This window comes from Rattus rattus, chromosome 7, assembly GCF_011064425.1.
Source record: "Rattus rattus isolate New Zealand chromosome 7, Rrattus_CSIRO_v1, whole genome shotgun sequence".
NCBI classification, from domain to species: Eukaryota; Metazoa; Chordata; class Mammalia; order Rodentia; family Muridae; genus Rattus; species Rattus rattus.
The window spans coordinates 112439501-112461117 of NC_046160.1; the positions used below are offsets into that span (position 1 = coordinate 112439501).

The window sequence follows — 21617 nt, forward strand, 5'->3', positions numbered from 1 at the left end:
TCCATCGGAGCCACTAACTGGAAACCAAGCATTCAAATGCTGCAGACTGTGGGGGACATCTTAATCCACCACAGGTAACGGCAACATTTGGTTACTGGGTAAGGGGTGACACTGACCCGAGGGCACATATATCTTGTCAAAGGTCCTTACAGTCTGCTGTAGAACCTGCCTATTAAGTTGCTGGGTTTTCCAAGTAACTGCTTGAGTTTAAACTGCATGCCACAGCCTTTGCTCTCATTTTAAAAGTGTACCAGAGTCTGGGGAGATGGATCAGTCTTGCGCCTGGAAACACAGAGACGAGAGTTCCACCTCCAGAACCCTTGTCAAGAAAGCCTGGTGGACACACTGTGCTCATAATGCCAGTCCTCCTAGCCTACTTGGTGACTTCTAGGCCAGTGACAGGCCCTGTCTCAAAACAAAGTAGATGGTGTCTGAGGACTAATACTCCTAGCTTCTCTAAACATGTGCACAGATGTGTACATGCACACACTCACCCAGGACTATACAGACATATACATACATATAAAAACAGGATTGTATGTGTGTGTATGTGAGGGGTCAACAGTAAACTATGAACTAAGTATGCACAAGGCCCTAGGTTCAATCTCAAAAGCTCCTCTCCCCTAAAAAAGCTACGCTGTTAGCGTCCTAGAGGGTGAATGGAGCAAGTGTTAATAGGACAATCAGCCGTGAGTCTTTGCATCCTCTGAGGTGTGTGTAGCCTGGGAAAGCATGGTCAGTGGTGCCTTTCCAGTGGTGTTCACTGAACCCTGTTCTCCGTTTCAACGAGACTCCTCTCTGGTAGAGATAGCTTGGGAAAGCTTCTGTGAGCGCTCCTTTTTTTGCTGCCACAACTGAATGCCTGGCAAGAAGGGTTCATCTTGGCTCGCCATTTGAGGGGCACGGCTCACCAGTGTACCCACATACATGAAATAAATAAATAATGAATGGATGAATGAATGAATCAATCAATCAACCTCGGGCTGGAGATGGCTCAGTGGTTAAGATGGGAGGAGCCGGTCTGACCGAGACACCACCTATATGTTCACAGATGAATGCTTGGGTTGGAGCAGGAAGGCTTTGCACTTGCAGGTCTGGGTCAGTTTCTGAGAAAGGAAAAAGAAACTGCCCATTACAGCAACACAGATTATTTTAAGAACACAGCCATGGGCACCCAGAGGTCAGGTTACATATGCAAGTAAACACAGCTAGTCAGCGGAAGGTCTAAGGCCATCATGCAGACTCCTCTAGCTTTGTTCCTTCTGATAATTGCTATTATTTATGAGAATACAGGACCATCAAGGCCATATAGCTTCGGTCAGGCTAAGATAATTTCCCAGGGGCCCAGAATCTTAGGAAAAGACAACATTCACTCTCCCTTGCATGTGGTGGGGGTGGCCGTGGGTGCGTGGGTAGGATGCTGGCCTGGGACATGCTGCCCTGCTTGACCGTACATGAGAGATGAGGGCTAGGATTCAGCTGTAAAGAGGATTAACAGTAAAGAGGAGGCTACAGCTCTTCTCCGAATTCCCTTTAGCCACTGAATTTTATTCTTAGCCTTTCAATCTTACGGAACAAGGTGAGTGGACAGCTGGTGACTGCATTAGCCTTTGCTGCCACAACAAATGTGGTGGTGCAGACAGCAGGGGCGCTGCACACAGACCTGGATACTGGAAGTCCAAGTTTACAGGCCCGCGGGTTTGGTTTCTCTGGAGGCCTCTCCTTAGCTTGCAGGTGGTCAATGTCTTTGTTGTGCCCTTCTCTGCCATACACGGATGTTCTGTCATCTCTCTCTCTTTTTATAAAGACACGAGTCCCAGCAGAGGGAGTCCCCACCTTTGCTCACACCGAGCCTTCCCCACCTTTGTAAAGGCTCTATGTCCAAGTTCAGTCCTATTGGGAGGGCTGCCTTCATCAGGAATGGAGGCGGGGCACACGAGCCAGCCCCTGCAGTGCGGTCCACACACAGCTTTCACAAATATTTGTCGATTTCTTTTCTAGGCAGAGTTCCCTGGGAGGTACTCGGGCCAGAGATAAGAAACCTTTTGGCTTCAAATAGACTGCAGTCCAGCTGGAGAGAGATGTAAATGGACAAGAGGCCTCTGTGGGTTCCGAAGAAGAAGTGAAAGATCAAGCAAGACTTGGCAGAGGCTCCTGTCTCTACATTTCTAAATCTACCTTCCCAAGGAGCAGGGTATGAGGTGCAAAAGTGCACATTTCAATAACAATAGCACTTGAGGTTCCCAAGCAAACTACCACAACGTTTTATGTTGCATTTAGCCAATCTCACAAGGGAGCCCCTACTAAATGCTAGGACCACAGCACCGCACATATGTGAATTAGTGAGTGAGGGGTGAGTGTGTGTCTTGAAAGGCTATGGACGAGAATGGGAAACATCACCAGCCTTCTAGATAGCTGATGTCACCCCTCATCAGAACGAAGCTGAGGAGAGGACAGTGGCATGTTCCAGGACGTTTCTGATCAAGGGACCGGTGAGTGGTTTGGTCCCAGGAGAGATTAACAGAGGATGCCAGTCAATTCATCCAGGGCACAACTATATCATGGTGAGCAGTGTCATGTGACTACAGAGGCTGCCAAGGCCACCTAAACTGCCATGCTCGTGGCTGGGACTGACAGAGAAAGAACAGCTGGACCAAAAGGAGGTGGGGTGGAGGCTTTCAGTCAGGCAGACCACGCAGCAGGTAGAGGTGAGGGGTCTCTAGAAAGCCTTTGGGCTTCCCAATCTATTTAGGAAAAAACAAAACAAAAAAACAAAAACAAAAACAAAAAAACATCGCACTGAAATCAGTATAATTTGAAGAGTAACTGGGTAATGAAAACTGAGTTCAGAACCAAAGGCATTGCCTCTTCAATTTCACTTGCTAGTTCCCAACTTAATTTTTAAATTAAGACTCCTCTAATGAGACTCAAAACTGTTCTCGATGAATCCAAATGGCAATAAGGGGAAGAAAAGATGCTAAATGAAAACTGTGTTCCGTCTCATAGATTCGTCTGCTGGGGGTTGGGAGCCACAGAGGGTGGATGGTGGATGTGATTCTCCTGTACACAGGCCACTAAGTACAAACGGCATCTGTCAGACATGGGAGGCAATGGCCTGGAGGAGAACAGGGACTGCTGAAGACAGCCTCCATGTCATAGAATTGAACTTGGCACACACCCGCAGCTCCATACGCATTTACACACATAGGCAACTTGGCCATCACTTCATTTGCGATTGATTTCTCCACCTGTGAAGCAGGTGGACACTGCTCCCTCCTGCTGAAGCAAACGACACCGCAAACCAGTGCTCCGTGGCTGTAACTGGGTGTACATAGCTGGGTGCATGGGTATTAGAGCTCACTCAAGACAACGGTCCTAGTATTGCTGGCTTAAGCTGCCATCCTGGAAAGCACCCCACGTACTCTAAATGACAAACAGGGAAGGCGTGGACAAGAGAACTGCAGCTACGGGATGCACAGAAGTCATCGGAGACATATGTATTAGTTTAACTGATACTGTTTCTTTAGAGGAGCCTGACTGGCCAGGACCTTTGGTTGAACACAAGAGAAGCTCACTTTCCACTGGCCTAGGTGAAACAGAGGGCTGACCTTGTCTAAGCAGGAAGGGGGGGTAGCTCCTTACCCCAGGTTCATTGTGTTTTCACACTGGAGTGTAGGGGATGTCAGGGTAGTTAGCTGATGATGTCAGCGTATTCTATCGAGCTTCCAAACCCAAGAAAAATTAAAAGTACAGTGTAACCTGGTCTGAGCCTCATGGCTACTCTCAACTTGTCCTCAAGGCCAAAGAGTGCCCATCAGAAACTGATGTAGGAATTATGCCCACAAAGGTCCTACCAGATGAGCAATGAGCTCTGGTCCTATTACCAGTAGCCGGTACACCTGTGAGTCAGCAACATGGGCGACAACCTGAACACATCCCCAGGATCAATGCACTCCTATTCTGCTGTGAGGAAGGGGCTGAAGTGCAGGGTGTGAGAACAAGAAGGATTTGACACAGAACTGTTCTCTGTACACATCTCACAGTCTGGTCTTTTTTAAGACTTTGCCACAGTCTTGTTGCAAATGTCACCACCACAGAGACTCACACTTCTAATTCATGTCTGTAGTTGGTGTCCAGTTAGAACCAGATACCTGAGCACAGCCCAGAAAACTGGAGTCTGGGCTTGACCCAATGGCACACATCGGGAAATCAGTGCTTGAGAGGCTAAGGGAGGAGGGTCAGAAGTTTCAGTCCAGCCTCGGCTACCTAAGGAGTCCCAAGGCCCCCCAAGATAAAAACAAACAATCTACAGGCTAAGAAGCACGAGCTGATGTATGCTTTGGTAACCGCTGGGGAGGGGCCAGGCCCACTGGGACCCTTCTCCTAAGTTCCTCACCACCACATAAGTAGCTGGCTCTCGCTTCCCATCATTTGAGTTTGACCTCCCTGTTTACCGAAACTGACCTTTGTGAATGTTGAGTCTGGTTTTATTCTGCATAAACCAGGCACTAAGTCAGAGAGCAATACCTACACATCACAGGTAACTCCTGCCCAGCCCAGTGGAACCTTTCTGTTACATTTCTGTGGGACCACAGTTGTTCAAACATGTCAAGAACTGCATGGGGTGCTCTCGGGAGTAGGGTATGAGTCTTTCTCGGCCCCAGTACACCAGAGACTGAAAATGGCCTTAAATATCCCTAAAGGCATCTGTGTAGTCGAAGTGGGGGAGAAGTTTTGTCGTTGCTGCTGTTACTTGTTGTTGCTTGAGGGTGAAGGAAGGTACATGAAGCTGTAGGAGTCTGCGCAGATGTTACGGTGCACATAATGAACACTGCACATACTCGCCAAGTTCATGAAGTTGGGACTCTTGCTTATTGGCCTGGGCAGAAAGCAAGGACTCTACCAATCAGATAGATGGGCTATTTGCAGGGGGGGTCATCCCAGGGTTTCACTTCTGCTCTCTCTCCCAATCTCACTGCATCCTCTGGACTGAGGTCAGGATCATGGGCACCTGCATCTGGAGCACCTGCATCTGGAGCACCTGCATCCGGAGCACCTGCAGCTGGAGCACCTGCAGCTGGAGCGCCTGCAGCTGGAGCACCTGCAGTTGGAGCACCTGTATCTGGAGTGCCTACATCTGGAGCACCTGCAGCTGAAGTGCCTGCAGCTGGAGCACCTGTACCAGGAGCACCTACATCTGGAGTACCTACAAAGTACTAGGGATGCTACACACACCATTATTAATGCTCTTCTTAGTTATGATAATCTTGCAAGACTTCTGGGTCTTCATTTTGTAGAGGTGCAGGACCATGGACTTGGGATGCCTGCTTTGAGACCTGAGATCTACTCTTTGTTGCATGCTGGAAGAGAGCTGGAAAGATGCAAACTCTCTGGAGAGACTGAATTTCCTCTATGAGCTGCAAGGGCCACTAAGAGTACTGATCTCCATAAGGCCATTCCACTTAAGAACCTGGACTACAGACAGGTGCACACGAATGTAGGCACACATCCCAACTGTGTGCAGGATGGCACAGATACGAAACCCTAAGCCTTCCCCTTGGCAAGGGCTTGGGAAGGAAACCCACAGTGAGCAGAAAGAATATAAACTTGGCTTCAGGAGCTTAGGGGGTAATTTTAAGTCCACTTCTGAAACCATCACGTGAACAGCTCGCCCAGAACACATCCTAAAAGCTTCATTATTCTCAAGTCTTTTGGTGATTTTACAAAAATATTTCTAGACCTCCACCTCAGCAGTTCCACAGAGCTTCAAGGGGAATGGCTTTTCCTTTCTGATTGTACTTAAAGCCAAGGCTCTCTGACAGACACATGCTCTACATGACAACAGGATGAAACAAACCTGTTTCATCTCTACATTTCGTAGTCTTGTCATGGGTATAACTTTATAGATTACAGAAACATTCCTAAATGCTATTTAGGAATAACCTATAAGGGAACATTCCTATTGATGAGTTTAATGTAAAGTTACATCCATAATAAAAATCCACGTCAAGTAAGATCCTTGCTCAGAAGAGGGTTATTCTTTATTTTAACCTTTCAGTGGCTAATTCTAGGATTTTCTTTTCTCCACCCAATCTTATCAATCATAAAGTGTGTGTTGGGGGATTGGCTCCGTAGGTAAAGTGATTCTCTGTGCAAGTGACGACCTGAATTCAAACCCCAGGAGCCCAATGAAAGTCAGATACATAATGCAAAAGGTTGCATTTGCAGGTTCCTACTGGAGCAGAAAAGCAGAGGCAGGAGGATGCCTGGCAGCTCCCAGGCCAGCTAGCCTGAAGGACCTACATGGAAAGACCCTGTCTCAAAAAAGGCAGACAGTGTAGACTAGGACTGGGTGACATACTCTACCCTCAACACTTAGACAATTGCATGGGCATAACCTCCAGCAGCTGGGATACGTGCGCACACACAGACATATAAAGACAGACAGACAGACAGACAGACAGACAGACACACACACACACACACACACACACACACACACACACACACACACACACACAGGAAGTTGGGGAAACAGATGCCTTGACTCTTGAGGAAGTCTCTGGTAAATGTTTTCAATTTCCTGTCCTGGGCCGGCCTTGCTGGCTCTAGCATCTTTCTCAGCAGTCTGCTCACAGGGCTGCTTTCTCAGAGAGCAATGAGGCTTTCATGAAGACAATCACTAGAGACGGGGGTCTGGAGATTAGCTAAAGTCAGGGTCAAGCAGGAAAATGCAGAACATGGAGCTGTGCCTTCGACTGCGTGGCAGGCTACGGACATGGGAAGTTTGGAATCCCAGGTGTAGGGGTGCAGCTCAGCTCTTGACTAGCACGCACAATTCCCATCACCACACCAAATGAACATGCTAAAGCACACCCGTAATCCCGGGACTCGAAAGGTAAATGGGCAGAGCAAATCTGAAGCTGACCTGTGCTGCACAAGGCCCTTCATTCCAAAATAAATAATAACGGGACCAGCAAAGATCAAAATGAACCCACGGCCTCTTTGAAAACCGTACTTCCTTGTTATTTTTTAATGAGCATAAAAGCATGTTCCAAGGCACACAAAGAAAGATTAGAGGAGCTCAAAAGCACCCCTTTAACTTCACCTCTGTAAACACAACAGCAAGCTGACAATTACTGCGGCTCCATAAAAATCTTTACTCGCTGCAGGACAAAAAGACAGACAATGCCAAGGAAGACTGAGAGTCCATCCTGGGCCAAGGAGAACAGAAGGCGGTGAACATCTGAGGCAAATGTAGAGAGGGGCTGCTCCTTTCTGTAAGTGCTGAGGTTGGTAATGGGTGTGCCTGGGGGCAGGAAGCAGATTTATGTAAGAGGTGAATGTCCTCCTTCCACAGCGGACAAAAGAGTCAGCCTGTGGAAGGGATGAGAGATGCCAGAAAGCCCAGGGCGAGCTGCCACACGTGAGTGAAAGCGATGGGCGGGGGAGGGTCTCAGAAAACCCAACAAAACCTGAGATGTGGGCCCTTGAATTCGAGAACTGAGGGCCCTGGACCAAAGGGTGGTCCCCGAATCCTGCTGGTACCAAAGAGATGCTGGCTCAGAACGGAAATGGAGAAGAATGCTCCCAGAAGACTTTGTGGTGTTTCAGGTGGCCATGCCATTAATGACAATTGCCTAGGAAGGGATTAATGCTGGTCTTCAGGAGTAAGTAAGTTCACAGGAAAGAGAGCTGCCAAAAAATGAAAGCAAAGCAAGCAGCCCCTGGGAGGTAGTGACAGCGGGAAAGCACTGGCTGTTCTTGCAGGTCACCTGGGTTTGGTTCCTGCACCCACATGGCTGCTCATAGCCATCTCGGTAACTCCAGTTCTGGGGCATGCCCTCTCCTGAACTCTGTGGGCACTGCACGCATGTGGTACACAGATATACATGCAGGTAAAACAACCATACACCTAAAATAAAAAAACAAAAACATTTGAATACGTCTTTTTGTGGCTTCCTGTCTCACCATGTGACCTCTTCTCTGCGATCCTATCACTGTAACGCCAGGGTCATGAAGAGAGGGAGAATCGCAAGAGCTGCTCAGTCTGCCTTCCACGTTCAGATTGTGAACAACCTCTTTTCTTTATAATTTATCCTTCTTCTGCTATTTTGCTATAGCAATGGAGGTCAGACTGTTACCAGGGTTAAGCCACTTGCTTAGGAAGCCGAGATTTCTTTCTAGGTTGTTTGAATCTATAATGCATTGCTTCAGGACGGACTGAGAGAGCTTTGAAAACTGTCATGTTGGATATGATTGTCCAGGCAGCTGGCAAACACAATCCACCCATCTTCTTGGACCCACCAAAGACAGATGAAGGTGACACTTTTTTCCTCATTCATTTTGAATTTTAGGAACGTTGCTAGGAAGATCAGAGCTGGAATTCAAGGAGGAAACTGTGCCAGAGGGACAGTCCTTAATTTACACTGAAGAAAAATACAGAGCTTGGGTTTCCCATGCATGGCTTGCGGTTCTGACTCAAAACCTGAGTTTTCTGAGCATTTCAGTCTTCTGTGGCATGAAATAAAACCAAGTGAGAATTCCCTCATCCATCTATCGGTGCAACACAGCCGGGCCATGGCAGCAGAGGGCTGCGGAGGGCAGGTGGCAACAGTACCAGCATGAAGTCAACCCAGAGCATGGAAAATCCCATTCCCCAGAGCAGTCAGCATCATGCATGGTTTCCCAATGGTGCATGCACTGTGCACACACGGAAACAACGTGGTGAATCTGCCAGCAAAAGAACCGGTCCCCGCCCCCCACCCCTGCCCCCGTTTGCTGTTGGCTGGTGGCGGCTTAATCCTGCTCTGTGCACTGAAAATGTCTCTAAGGATTTCTTCCCATTTCATTAGTTTATCCTGTGGGCTGTCTGCAGCCAAGAAAGAAAAACCTGTTGGGTGTGATAGAATGCTTTGATTCGTTCACTGCATGCCAGGGACACAGGTGTGGTAATGGTCTATTTTGATAATAGTAATAATAATAATAACAATAATAATAATAACCACCACCACCACCACCACCACCACCACCACAACAAGGAGAAGGCAGGTGAGGGGAAACAGGAGGAGGTAGGGTGTCAGGCAGTTGGCTGGGGAGGTTTGATGAAGAATTCTTGTCAGTGCTGTTAGCAGCTGGCTTCAGGCCTTCCCCTAGGCCTGACTACAAGCTGGGCAGAGCAGCTGAGAGGCTGGCCCTGGGCCTCCCTTGGCCAGCGACAGCCTGACACAGACATGGGAGGTGTAGTGTAGTGTGGATGGGTGCAGGAGATGCTTTTTCCTGAACAAAACTCTGCCAAGTTCAGGGGCCATCAGGCCTGTGAGGGTCAGAAAGAGTAGCAGAGAAGGCCGGGCCCAGCTTCACCAAGTTGTAGCAGAAGGCGGGAAGCTAAGAGTGAGGGGGATGGAGGCTGTCTTATATCCTTTTAGGGTGAAGCCATCAGAGGCCAGATGAAGGGGCAGACCAGGTTGAGAAATATCTATAATTATGAGACACAGATTCATGAAATTAATCCAAGCTGCAGTGACCTTTAAATGAAATATTCTAAATCTAACTTTGTAATGATTAGAGGTGGGAAGGGAGATCCTTAAAGAACTTCATTCTTTCATTAAGAAAATACGACATCGTTAAGCGTATACATATATAACATTGAAACACACAGACAAACACCGAGACTCAAAGGCACGGGGACTGTGGGAGCCACCTGTCAGCTGGCCAAGACACCTGTCACCTGTCCTGCAAGTCTCTGAATAAGCCCCACTTGTGTTTAGATGCCCTGGGTCCCTTGTCAGACAAACGGGCTTGTCCCCTTGTGAGGCTCTGCTTGATTTCTAGTGTACAAAGACTGAAGGGCTCTCTAGTCCGTTGGGACTGCTAGAATACTGACAGCGCTTCTCAGAGCTTAAGTGGCATTCAGAATAAACACTGGGAACTGACAGAATGACCAATTACGTGAAGTGGCTCTGCCTGACGTAATCTAAACCAAATCTTCCCCCAGGTTCCTTAAACCGAGGTGATTCAACAGCCCAGCCTTCCCGTGATTTTGAACCAAAGGACGGTGTCACCTTTAAGGTCTAAGCAAGGCCTTGAGCACTCCAGCTAATTCTTCCTGTTAGTTTTACTTAGGCTACAAATACCAACATGCCATTCAGTCACAGGCCCAACAAGTGCTGGACGACACTGGGTGGTTTCCTGCTGTACTTTTTTTACGACTTATTTTATGTATGGGAGTACACTGTGCTATCTTCATTCCATTCCAGATGGTTGTGAGCCACCTTGTGGGTGCTGGGACTTGAACTCAGGGCCTCTGGAACAGCAGGCAGTGCTCTGAAGCACTGAGCCATCTCTCCAGCCCCTGATGTAAGTATTAGACCACTGGTCTCAGCACCAGTGCAGCCTCTCACTTCCGTGTGATTAGAACATCACATTACAGTCCTAGGAGGACCAGAAGTTGAAGGTTTTCCTTTGTTGCATAGCAGGTTTGAGGCAGCCTGGGCTACATAAGACTATCTCCATAGAACAAGAAAAAAAGAAACTCCCTTCCTAGGCGAGGGGGTGTAAGGCCTTATGATGCCCAGCAGTAACGACAGGGTGCGGATGCCAACAGCTGCATGCTAACAAGGACAAACCACTGACACTTTGCAGTGACTTGTGTTGTTAAGCACATGGGTCGTAGGTGAAGACCTATGTGTATGCTTTTTTCTTCTTTCAGTGCTTCATTTGGATAAGGTCAAGAAGCACCTGCCATGTCCCAGTCATGTTCCACGTGTCCAGTACCATGTCTCCATTGGTTCCCTCTGGGATGCCTGGCAATGCCACGTCTATGAATTATACATATGTGTACACACACACACACACACACACACACACACACACACACACACCCACCTCCTTCTGTTTCCAGTCCTTGCTCATGTCAGTTTCCCTAGGAGGTGACGCCCCTCTTCAAACTCCCAGCAAAAAGTAAGCCTCCTCTTCGTCACAGCCCCACTGCTTACCTCCCCGTTCCTGCATCCCGGACCCTCACCCACCATGCTGACAGCACATCGTCATGGAGCCTGGACTCCTTTCTAGTCAGAAGATGTGCCTTCTACTTGTCAGAGGGAAGACAAGGGTATGGGCGGACGATGCTGAGAAAGTGGGCTCGGATTAGATAAGATGCTACCGTGAGCTTCTGAGAGGTGTGGAGGGGCAGCCCCCTTCTTTGCACCCTTGTGTCTTTAGGCAGAAAGCTGACTGTGGCATTCACAACTCCTAGACAGTCCTGTAAGCCCCAAAGGAAGATGTAAGATCATTCGGGAAACCCCTAAAGCCTGACAATGAACTTTTCAGGGCAGAGGACGGCTCAGAGGCTCTAGACAGGTAGGGCAAAATGATGAAACATCACAGAAATAAATCCCTGCCCACAATTCCAAACTTAGAAAGATTTTTATGGTTTTCAAATGTACACTATAATGACTAACAGACATACGAGTCATGCTCAACTGAATGTAGATCCCATACACACCTGAAACCTGTACTTAATTCCCAGGACACTAGAGGAACCACGAAACTTTAAAATCATGAAGAAAAAGACACAGCTCCCCATGCAACAGAACCCACGGCGCTCACCCAGCTTTAGGTATTGTCAGCTCTCTCCATGGATCGTGTCATGGGTATGAACCCCAACTCCTCATCCCCAGAGAGTACCTTACCTAACAGAGAACAGAACAGACTGAATCCTGAAAGAAAAAGCTCTAAGCAAACAAATCCCAACTGTAAAAGCAATCCAAGGTGAAGGCAACCCATGCCATTAGCGTAGCCAAGCAGAGACGCCCGTGACTCGGAGCTCTGCTTGGGAAACCCAATCACTGCGTGCGATCTTAGTGCTGATTCCTTCTCTTTCTTAAGACGCAAAGGACATCCACAATGGCTATGAAAGTAGGATTTACCCAACTTTATCTGCACAAGAAAAACAGAAACGTCCTGCTCCACTTCCATGTACTATTCAAAAGCGTGAAACCATGTGACCCAGGAAACAAGAACCGTATCTGCCACCACTGCTGGAACCATACCGGCCACCATTGCTGGAACTACTGGCAACAGATGTCTCTTCGTAAGCACAGGAATATCTACTCCTTCATGCACACAGCTTGCTTCAGTGCATTCCTCTATGAGACATGCTGAACAGCCGGTCAAAGGCATCGAACCCTCACCCACAACAGCACAGCCCTGAAGCTCCTGGACTGGACACCCCTGAGTGCGCGCTTTCAAGGTCCGAGCTTCCTCTCATCCCCGACCCCTGAAACCTGAGGATCAGTTCACCCATAGAGCAGACATCCAGAGCCGCCAGAACCCGGAGGTAACTTCTGAAAGACTTGGGCACACATAGCGGCTGTTTTTAACCCTGATTTCTTCACCTTTGGCATTTCAGTGCAATGTAACAGCAAAGCCAGGGTGAAAGACAGTTTGATTCTAGGGACAAAGGAGTCCCTGGAGCAAAGGTACAAACTGAGCCAACCTTCCAGGTCCACAGGAATGTTAGGAGACAGCAGGGTACAGATGTACCTCCATGATAACAAAATGTCAAACATTCAAACCAGCTCAGTCACGTCAGGCGTCAGACACACGGAGAGTGCTTTTATCAGCCAGTGCGCGTAACTGTCACACTGTCCCGACTCCACCATAGCAACGGTCTTGGGACAGAGGCCTGGTTTCAAACTCTCAATTCACAGCAGCCATGACGCTCGAGCAGGACGAGGTAAGAAGAGGGCAGTCAGACCCAGGGCACAACAGCCACACCTCTCCAGAGAACATCCACTGCTAACCAGAAGGAAGCACTCCTGGCTGACCATGCATAAAGGAACTGGATGGAGATTTAGGAACAGGAGGAGGTGCTCCTAGACACTTACCTTGCAGAAGGGCTCCATTTCTCTTGAAGAAGGTACTACCCGGCCAGATGGGTGGACCTGATGTGCTGAAAGAGAACACAGATGTGCGTGAGGCTTTGAGTGCTGGCCTCTCCTCACCCCCCGCAGCCCTTTCCCTGGTAGCCTTTCTCCAGCCTTCACTGGTGGTGACCCTGAAACACTGCTTCAAAAACAATTAGGTTAAAAACAGGCTTTCTGTTCCCCACGCCAAAACCATCTGTGCGAGTATTCTGGTTACCGTCTTGGCTAGTGTCACACCTGGCCATTGAGATCATCCACAGGCAATTGGCAAACACATGTGGTGTGCTGATTTGATTAGGGTTATCAGTGAGCATAGAATGCTGGCTCACCTGCTCCTGCGCTCATGGAAGCATGAGGCAAACAAGTCCTATCCTTGACTGTGATTGACCAGGGCCGCTGGTACTTCCTGGTCACACCTCAGAACTTGTCTGCTCTACATCAAAGCTGCCCTTTCTTGCCCTCTCTCGTACAAATCCTCTTCCCACAGATGTAACCTTGCTCTGCTCCCGCCCCCTTGTCTGTTGTTTTGCATCTTGTTTTCAACTTCTTGGCTTAAAATGTTGCACTCCATGCCCCATAAAACACCCGGCGGATGGACTGCCACCCACGTTCTAGTAACAGCAGAGGCAAGAACAGGAGCGAGATTGATCTGTCACTAAGACACTCTCTGCACTTCTAGATGAGCGTTTTCACTGTCTTAAGACAGTCAGTGGAAAACCTTATAGCTGCCCAATCTTAGTAAAAAACCCTTCAAGTGGAAAGGAGGTTATCCTCAATCAAGGACTCGCTTAAGATGAATGTTAGAAAGCCATCGGTTCACATTAGCACATCCAGCCCAAGAGGCAATTTAAATTACTCTCACCAAAATAGTGCACGGCAAATGATGTTGGCTGATGTAGCATCAATCAGATTCAACATTTAATACATTAAAATTGACCAAAGAGATATATCTGTAAGTCCATCCAGGCAGACAGACAGACATGTATGCACATCCCTGAATAAACACAAGAACTCTTCAGTAGTCAGCTGGGGTCTGGTTGTGACGGATAGCAATCCTGTTAACTAGGAAGGGGGATGCCAGTGGCGTTCTGCCTGCCAGAATTTCATTACCAGAGGTACAAATACTGTCACAGCTACAGGGACACAGTATATGATGGAGGAGGAGTTACAAAAGAGAAAAACACTAGCGCATAGAAACGCTATTAAATAGCATGGTGATGTCAAATGTGCTCACTAACATGGCCATCTCTTGTTTTCTGCACTCCACATTCATGTGCCTTGCTACCAAGGTGCCTTTTCCTTCCCTTTAATGATTACAGGTTTGAATGCCCTGTGTGGAGCAACTGTACCAGTACCTGACTTCGGTTCCCATGATCCTTAGTATTCTTTAGCAGAGAGGGAGCTTTAAGTTGAGGTTTCGACGTCTATGTGTAGTACTTGTGCAAGCACAACAGAGTGTACACACACCATGTTACATGTAACTCGTCTATGTACCGGGGAAGCAGACACTGCCATCGCTTACGTTAGCGTAGCACCTGCTCTACTGTGGGGGTCTGAGCCGGACCTGCAGATCTGAGGAGCGAGCATGTCCTAGGAACTTGAATGCTCACAGATTCTGTGTTATCTTTGCTTTGGATGCACGATATCAACAGTGATTAGAAGTAACACACCCCCTGCAGTCCAGATCCCCAGCCCTGGCAAGCGAGGCTTCTGAGGGACAGTAAGGGACCACGCTGGGGGTGGGGTCTCAGGGCTGCAGGATGATGATGGCAGGCTGGCTCCTGGCCCTTGTGGTTCCTTTCCTATGGCATTTGGGGGCCCTTTAGAAGGCTCAGTCAGGAAGAACAAGGTGTGTTCGAGTGTTTAGGAGACTGGCCTTACCTGCCCTAGCAAGTTCCCGGAGCCCTACCCCCTTGTCCTCATAATGAAGCAGAAAGCAGCAAGCTGGCTGCGCCCACACTGAGCTGACTGATTCATAAAGATATTTAAAAACCGAGGACTTCATTACATAGAGGAGTTCACTGCTTCTGGAGAATTCAATAATTGAGTATTACTGCAGAAGCCTGAATATCCAGCTTACTGCCACCCAAATCTCCTTTTTATCCTGACCTTGATTTGGCTGAAAACCGAGCAGACACCCAGGATGGAGCAAATGTGGGGAGCTGAGGTCAGATAAACCCAGTGGTTTTAGATAAGGAAAATTCTCGTATGATAGAAATCTACCGGAGGATTTCTATAGTGCCCTTTAACACCTTAAGTCACTCATCAGTATTCTGCGGCCGCTGGGCTCTGCAGCCCCTCTGGTCTGTCCTCAGGTGGTAGAGGGAGATCTGGCCCTGCAATGGCCTCTTGCAGTACTCAAAGTGTAGGGGTGTGTGTGAGTGTGTGTGTGTGTGTGTGTGTGTGTGTGTGTGTGCATAATGTATGTACATGTGAGTGCGCACATGGCGAGTGTACATGTGTGAGTGCAGTTAAGTGAGCCGGGCATTCCCTCAATGCTAACTGCAAAGCTTTTGAGCTCCCAGGTGCCATATTCCGCAGGCTCCTTTTAGATTTTCCCTCAAAACGATATCATCTGACTGTTAGGGATTTAAGGATTTATCAAGCGCCTATTGAGAACTGTGTTTAGTGCTCAAAAGCCTGGGAAGAATAAGGAGAAAAAAAAAAAAAAAAAAAAAACCAATAGAACTCCTATCGGTGACCTCTGAGAACTTACTGCCAGACTTTCCCTCTGATGCCATCTAGAGAGACCAGCGGTGCCCGTGGGAAGGCTAACGGCGCAGGCTCCAGCTCAGGCTGGCAAACTTGACTTTTACTCCTACAGCTGGAGACACCCCTGGCTGATTGGCCTTCAGAACGCAAAGTCAGTTAAAAATGCACCCAAATTACTTAAAAATACACGGTAACTGCAACCATTCAGAGAAAATGGTGGTGTGACGTTTGGGAGGGGCGGTGCCTCCTGCCTCCTTTTTCAAATCAAGAGTGGAGGGATGGGGGTTGGGGATTTAGCTCAGTGGTAGAGCGCTTGCCTAGCAAGTGAAAGGCCCTGGGTTCGGTCCTCATCTCTGGGGGGGGGAAAAAAGAGTGAAGGGATGGAGTGGTAGACACAGGCAGGGTAAGAACGGGCTCCTGGCCCTCCTCGTCCTGTGAATACAAGTGGCTGGTGAATGGCACGTCTGTGCGAAATGGCCAGGAAGGACCCAGAACTGAATTTCACTGTGGTCCCCACACTGCTGATCACCAGCACAACAAAGGGTCAACTACTGAGCCCAAGTTTCCCCTGGCTCTGTGTGGCTCTGTGTGGCTCTGTGTGGCAGGTAGGAGACAGAGATCACCTTCACCTTCCCATTCCAGAGGTGAGCAGTACAGGGAGGTTACGGGGCGAAAGCAACCCTGGGTTCCAGAGTGCCTGCCTCCTCTTCTTGATAATCTTTCAGCCCTGTCTGCCTTCCCACACAGAACTCTTAGCCATCCTTACCCACAGGAGATCTTTTGTTAAGGAATCTCTCTCCTAGGCAAAGTCCCTGGCTAGAAAAAGCAATCTGACTAACCATATGTGAAAAACAGTGGGCTCCTATTAGCAGAGACAATGCAAGGCCCGTACTGCAAATGTCTCATTTCAATAATGTGCTAACAGTGACCTTCAGTACTACCAGCGGTACAAACTCAGCGACAAAGGATGCAGGCCAACAGGTTAAGAGGGTCTTGACTGCCAGAAAGCCCGTCTCTGAACTGGCATTTCAAAACATTGCTCTGCTGAACGCTGAGCCCAGTGACGAACCAAGAAAACCCAAGAGAGGCACACTTTCTCCTAACAGCACACCATGTGTCCCCCAGAGTCACAGTCAATCACTCCTGGGCCTCATGCTCTTTTCTCTACTCCCAAGAGGATGCTGGGAGTCAACAGGTGGTAGGGCCCTGAGGTAGTTCTCGGAATCGAGACACAGTCTGTCAGATGTCTGTGCTATCCACATGGGGAAACGGACATAGTGTAAGCCCGAAGCTCCGGCACTCCTGAATACCCAGTCCAGTCTGGACTCACCAGTCTGGACTTTTTACAAGCCCATTAGTAAGCAAACTAAGAAAAGTGTGTCTTTCTAAGGTCCCAGATGCCAAGCATGAACTAGAGACCACAAAGAGTGGGATGCTTCCCATGGAGGGAATGTGTAGGAAGCTAAATGGTCAAAGTCGGCAGAGAGGGCTACACTGTCAGGGTGTGCGTCCATGAGGGCTCCAGAGCAGTCACTCAGAGAAGGAAGCAGGAAGGCGTTGTCAGGGGCTGGGATGAGGGTGTAGACAGAGGATTAATGCTCACAATTTTGGGTCTGCAAGGGGAACAGTTATGGACACTGGTTACACAGTGAGTCCAGTGATCTTCACACTACAGTAAGGCAAACTTAAGAAATGGGCAGGACGCTACACTTTATCATTTTATGTTGCACGAGTTTATCATAAGTTATAAAATTTGAGAGTCAGACAGAGTACCAAATGGTGTGGAGGGAGACAGAGCGGCTCTGGCATCATGGGCGCTTGCTTGACTGGAAACCTGGGGTGTTGGGCAGGAAGGCAGGGGCAATTCACACTCTCTCTGGCCTTCCTTTGCGGTCCACCCAAAATGCCCAGCTCGCACCAAAGGGTGTGCTCAGCTTGCTTCAGTCCTCTTGGGGGTCTGAGCCTAACTACTCTTCAGGCAGCCTGGCAGTGATCCCTGCTACACTGGAAAGGGTGTGTGAAGGACACATCCACCATCGATTGTTTTGACAGGAATAAAACAGAGTGTACATGCATGCGCGCACACACACACGCACACACACACGCACACACACACACACACAGAGTTGGGAGGGAAGAGTCGTGGGAGGAGAGGAGAGGATCTGAGGGGAGGAACTTTAATCAAAGCACATTATATACATGTATGAATTATCAATACAATGACTTTAAGTTATGGAAACACAACCTAAGGAAAGTCAATAAAAGCAGCTGGTCCTGTCTGAGGTGGTATGGACAGTGCATGGGGTAATATGTAGCCTCTAACATTTTAGATCTTTTAACTAGCCTGAGCCTCAACTGTCTGCTTGTAAACTGTGGGACAACTGATGGTGTAAGGACATAAGACACGAAGGAGTCAAAGAGAGGCATCTGCAAACCGCAGAAGTCCCCACTGTAGTCCCAATTCCAAGCAACTCAAGGTCTCACAGCGACACTTAACGCAGTTGTGGCTTGGTGCCAACACTTCCTCAAGCATCCTGGGCTCTCTGAATTTGGCTCTTTTCTGCATCCTGTGACAGATAAGAGATTCTCATCTTCCTTTTTTCCTGAAGGATGTTTTTAAAGTTTTCCAAATGCAACTGTTCCTTGGTCCAGACACAACCAATTGTTTAAAAAATATAGCTAAAGAAATAGCTTCAAAGATAACTCCTCTCCCCCCACCCCATGTTTGGAGGTTGGCAACTGTCAGGAGGCAATCACTGAAGGGATCAGACAGCCACCATCTGGGACCCCAGAAAGCTTAAGCATCAGAGTGGCAAGATTCTCTGGGAGCAAAACATGGGTCACAGAAAGAAGTGAAGTGGCTTTGTGACCTAAGCAAGTGTGGTCACTGGAGACCCCCACAGCCAGCCTACATGACCACCCACGCCTCTATATGCTACGCCTGAGATGCCTGTAAGCAACAGACCAGTGACAGTGGCCTGGGACAGACGCACTGTCTCGTTGTATTTATTTCAATAGTGGTTGGCCTGCTCACCACCGTCGATCGGTTTGGGCAGGGAGCGGCAAACAGAATGGTGACGCAATCCGTATTAAGGTCCTTACCAGGCAGGTGGATGGACTGGAGCTTTGGTGATGGTGGAGAGCTAGGATGTAAAGGCCTGAAGCCAAGTTATCTTGGTCCCTTAGCAGCCAGGTCCTTCTATTTGATAAATCCTTTCAGAAAGTACTAACGACACTCACATCTGAGACTGTAACAGGGCTGTTGGAGTATGCGTATCTGATATTCCCATCAGTGTATTTCCTTTATGGTTTCCTTTTGTCCTATAACTATACAAATGGTGTGGGACTGCTCCACATTGAAGCATGCTATTTGGGGCACTCTGAGAATCTGTGCTCTAAGAGACCCAGATGAGGAACCTGACCTTGGGCTTTTCTCAGGCTCCAGAATTAAATTTCTATTGTTTAGGAACTCCAGAGCTGAGGAGATTCTGCGAGAGCAGTACAAAAAGAGAAAGAAAATGGAAACTGCCCACAGCCAGCCCTCTTCCTCATTCTTCACTTCCCACCCTCTCAGGTAACAGGACTTTGCCTCTGGTTATATAAAGTCTCCATTGTTGGGGCATTATCTCTTTAAAAATCCTTCCCACCTTCAGCCTCAGAACCCTCAGTTCCCAGTCTTTCCTGCTAGCTTCTGGTAGCTCGAGAGAAAGCCAGGGCGCTCCTTGGTTTCTGGAACTGTTGCCCTGACCTCTGCTTTCATGCCCTCCCACCCCCTGCATCTGTCTGAAGCCCCTCATGAGTGTAAGGAGACCAACCCTATTGGGTCAGTGGTCCTCCATGCTGTAACAGGACCTTGTTGTGGCTAATTACATCTTGGAGGAAGGTATTTTCAAACAAGGTCATATTCTGAGGTACCAAAGCGTCAGGTCACCAAGATATGGCTTCCACAGAATATCTGCCATTCTTCTTCATGTGGGATGTTCACCACCCGGACACAGCACACTCGTGTTTTTCTTTTCTTTAATCTTTATTTAGTAACCACACACACTGAGAGCTTGGCTTGTAACTTTCAGGTGTTGGCTGGGGGTGGATGAAGGTTTAAACTTGAACTCTGCATTCCTCCTAACAGAACATAACTAATCTGCTTTGGGTGACTACTTGCAAAATGTTCCGGGGTCAGACTCCAGGAGTCTCTAACACTGTCGCTGCCCTTATTGTCTTCCGCCACCCATTCTTATAAACTCTCCCTAATGTCCCCCGAACCCCCTCTGCCTTTGTAGCCCCACTGGTTTTGTGTAGTTGAGAAGTTCTCCCAACAGCCAAGAGGTCTCCCCACCCAGGCTCTCCCCCCACCCCTCAACCATTATCCCGGCAAAGCCAAGTGTGTGCACTCACACCAACCCTGGGGTGGGCAGGGGCATCGCTGGGGACACGGGTGTCAATGGAGCACTTGCTCCAAGTCAGCAAGGAATCTCATTCTTGTGTGCCCTCTACACAGTGGCTTGCTGTGCAAGTCTGCATTGGAAGACTTCAGGGTAAACACGAGCTCGCGGGGCAGAGCAGGTCCAGTAGTCAGCGCTAAGCCCTGCGGTCAGCTCAGAAGCCCGGCCTTCCTGCTATTCTCCAGATGCTGCCTGGGGCAAGCCTCTAAAACACACAGACCAGATGCCTTTAGGGCCCATAACCCAGTCTCTTTTTTGGCTGCCCTTGTCCAATGCTCTCAGCAGAGCTACCTTTTAAGGATCAACCTAAATTTCAGACCCCAGGAAGGCATTTTCCCACAACTTCTACCGAAAGAGCTCTGGATTCTTCCGGTACTTACAGTCTACCCAGGCCCTCGGGGAATAAAGCAGAGTCCATACTGTCTCTCTACTCTGGGGCCTTAATCCTTTCATTCATCCCTCAGGCCTGCAGCATCGTCCAACAGTGACTCCCCACTCAGAGCTAGGCTGAGGTCGCTGCACACAATAGACAGTTGTCATAATTCTACTAAAAGAAATGGCAGAATGCTGCTCGCATCTCCCTGACACAATCGCTCAAGCTCTAAGGATTAGACACAAATCTCTAATAGAGCTATAATTAAATCTTTGTACAAAGGAGCATGCCCAGACCATGTCTCCTTCCCCTGCCATCATACTGAAAAATGGAAAGAAAATCATAAATCTCATCACTGGGGTGAGTAATGAGTTGGTGATTTTGAACTCCTCTTTTCTGTGATTTCTTGATTACCTAGGAATATATAAATAACTAGATAAGTACATGTATATTTTTAATAATATGGAAGGCCTATTTGGGCATACTGACGAAATGCTGCCTGAACCCACGGCTGGGTTTCAGAGGCTCCAGCTCAGTGTACATCTTCTTGAACAGTTGCAAAGGTGTTTATCATTATCTTAGTACTCCACGTTTCTAATTTTACATATGAAAACCATGGCGCTTTCAGCAGAAAGTACATTATTTGCATGAGGTATTTGCATTTGTAAAACACCCACATTTACTTTTACTGCTTAATGGGCCCCATTTAAATGGGCCACTCTACATAAATGGGAGTACACGGGTTCCCAACTCAATGGTGCTGATAAGAAAACTACTCCTTTTAGATGCAAATGAACCCACTAATCACAACTGAACCCGTGGCAGAGGAGAGCCGAGCAGCTGTTCCTAACTCCACATCTAGGGCCGGCCAGCTTGGTCCCAGTTTAAGCTCCAGAGCAGCCTGGGGTTTCCACAGAAGACATCTGTCGTAGACCTCAGGAATCAACTCCAGGTTTTTCTAAAAGGAGACAGGAGAATCTAAGACATGATACGTGCATACGTGGCCAGGCCTAGGCAAGGTCCACCCAGGTAGTTAGGGAGGCTTCTGATCAATGATAGCTCCTGGGCCTTACTCTTAACGGGCCCAGCGCAACAGAAAGAACACAGGTGCTCCTCACAAACCAGAGGCAGACAGCTCGATGGTAAAGAGCCTACGCAGCA

The 21617-nt window shown here is 48.3% G+C and overlaps 1 protein-coding gene across 9 annotated transcripts in view; it reads right to left on the minus strand.

The window, feature by feature from the left end:
* The window catches only part of Foxn3 (forkhead box N3), a 375175-nt gene that overhangs the window by 91574 nt on the left and 261984 nt on the right, over nucleotides 1–21617 (minus strand). For all 9 annotated transcript variants that reach the window (XM_032908258.1, XM_032908265.1, XM_032908263.1 and 6 more), the window contains one exon: nucleotides 12891–12955. In XM_032908258.1, the coding sequence (XP_032764149.1) occupies nucleotides 12891–12955 (65 nt within the window). The remainder of the gene's footprint in view (nucleotides 1–12890; nucleotides 12956–21617) is intronic.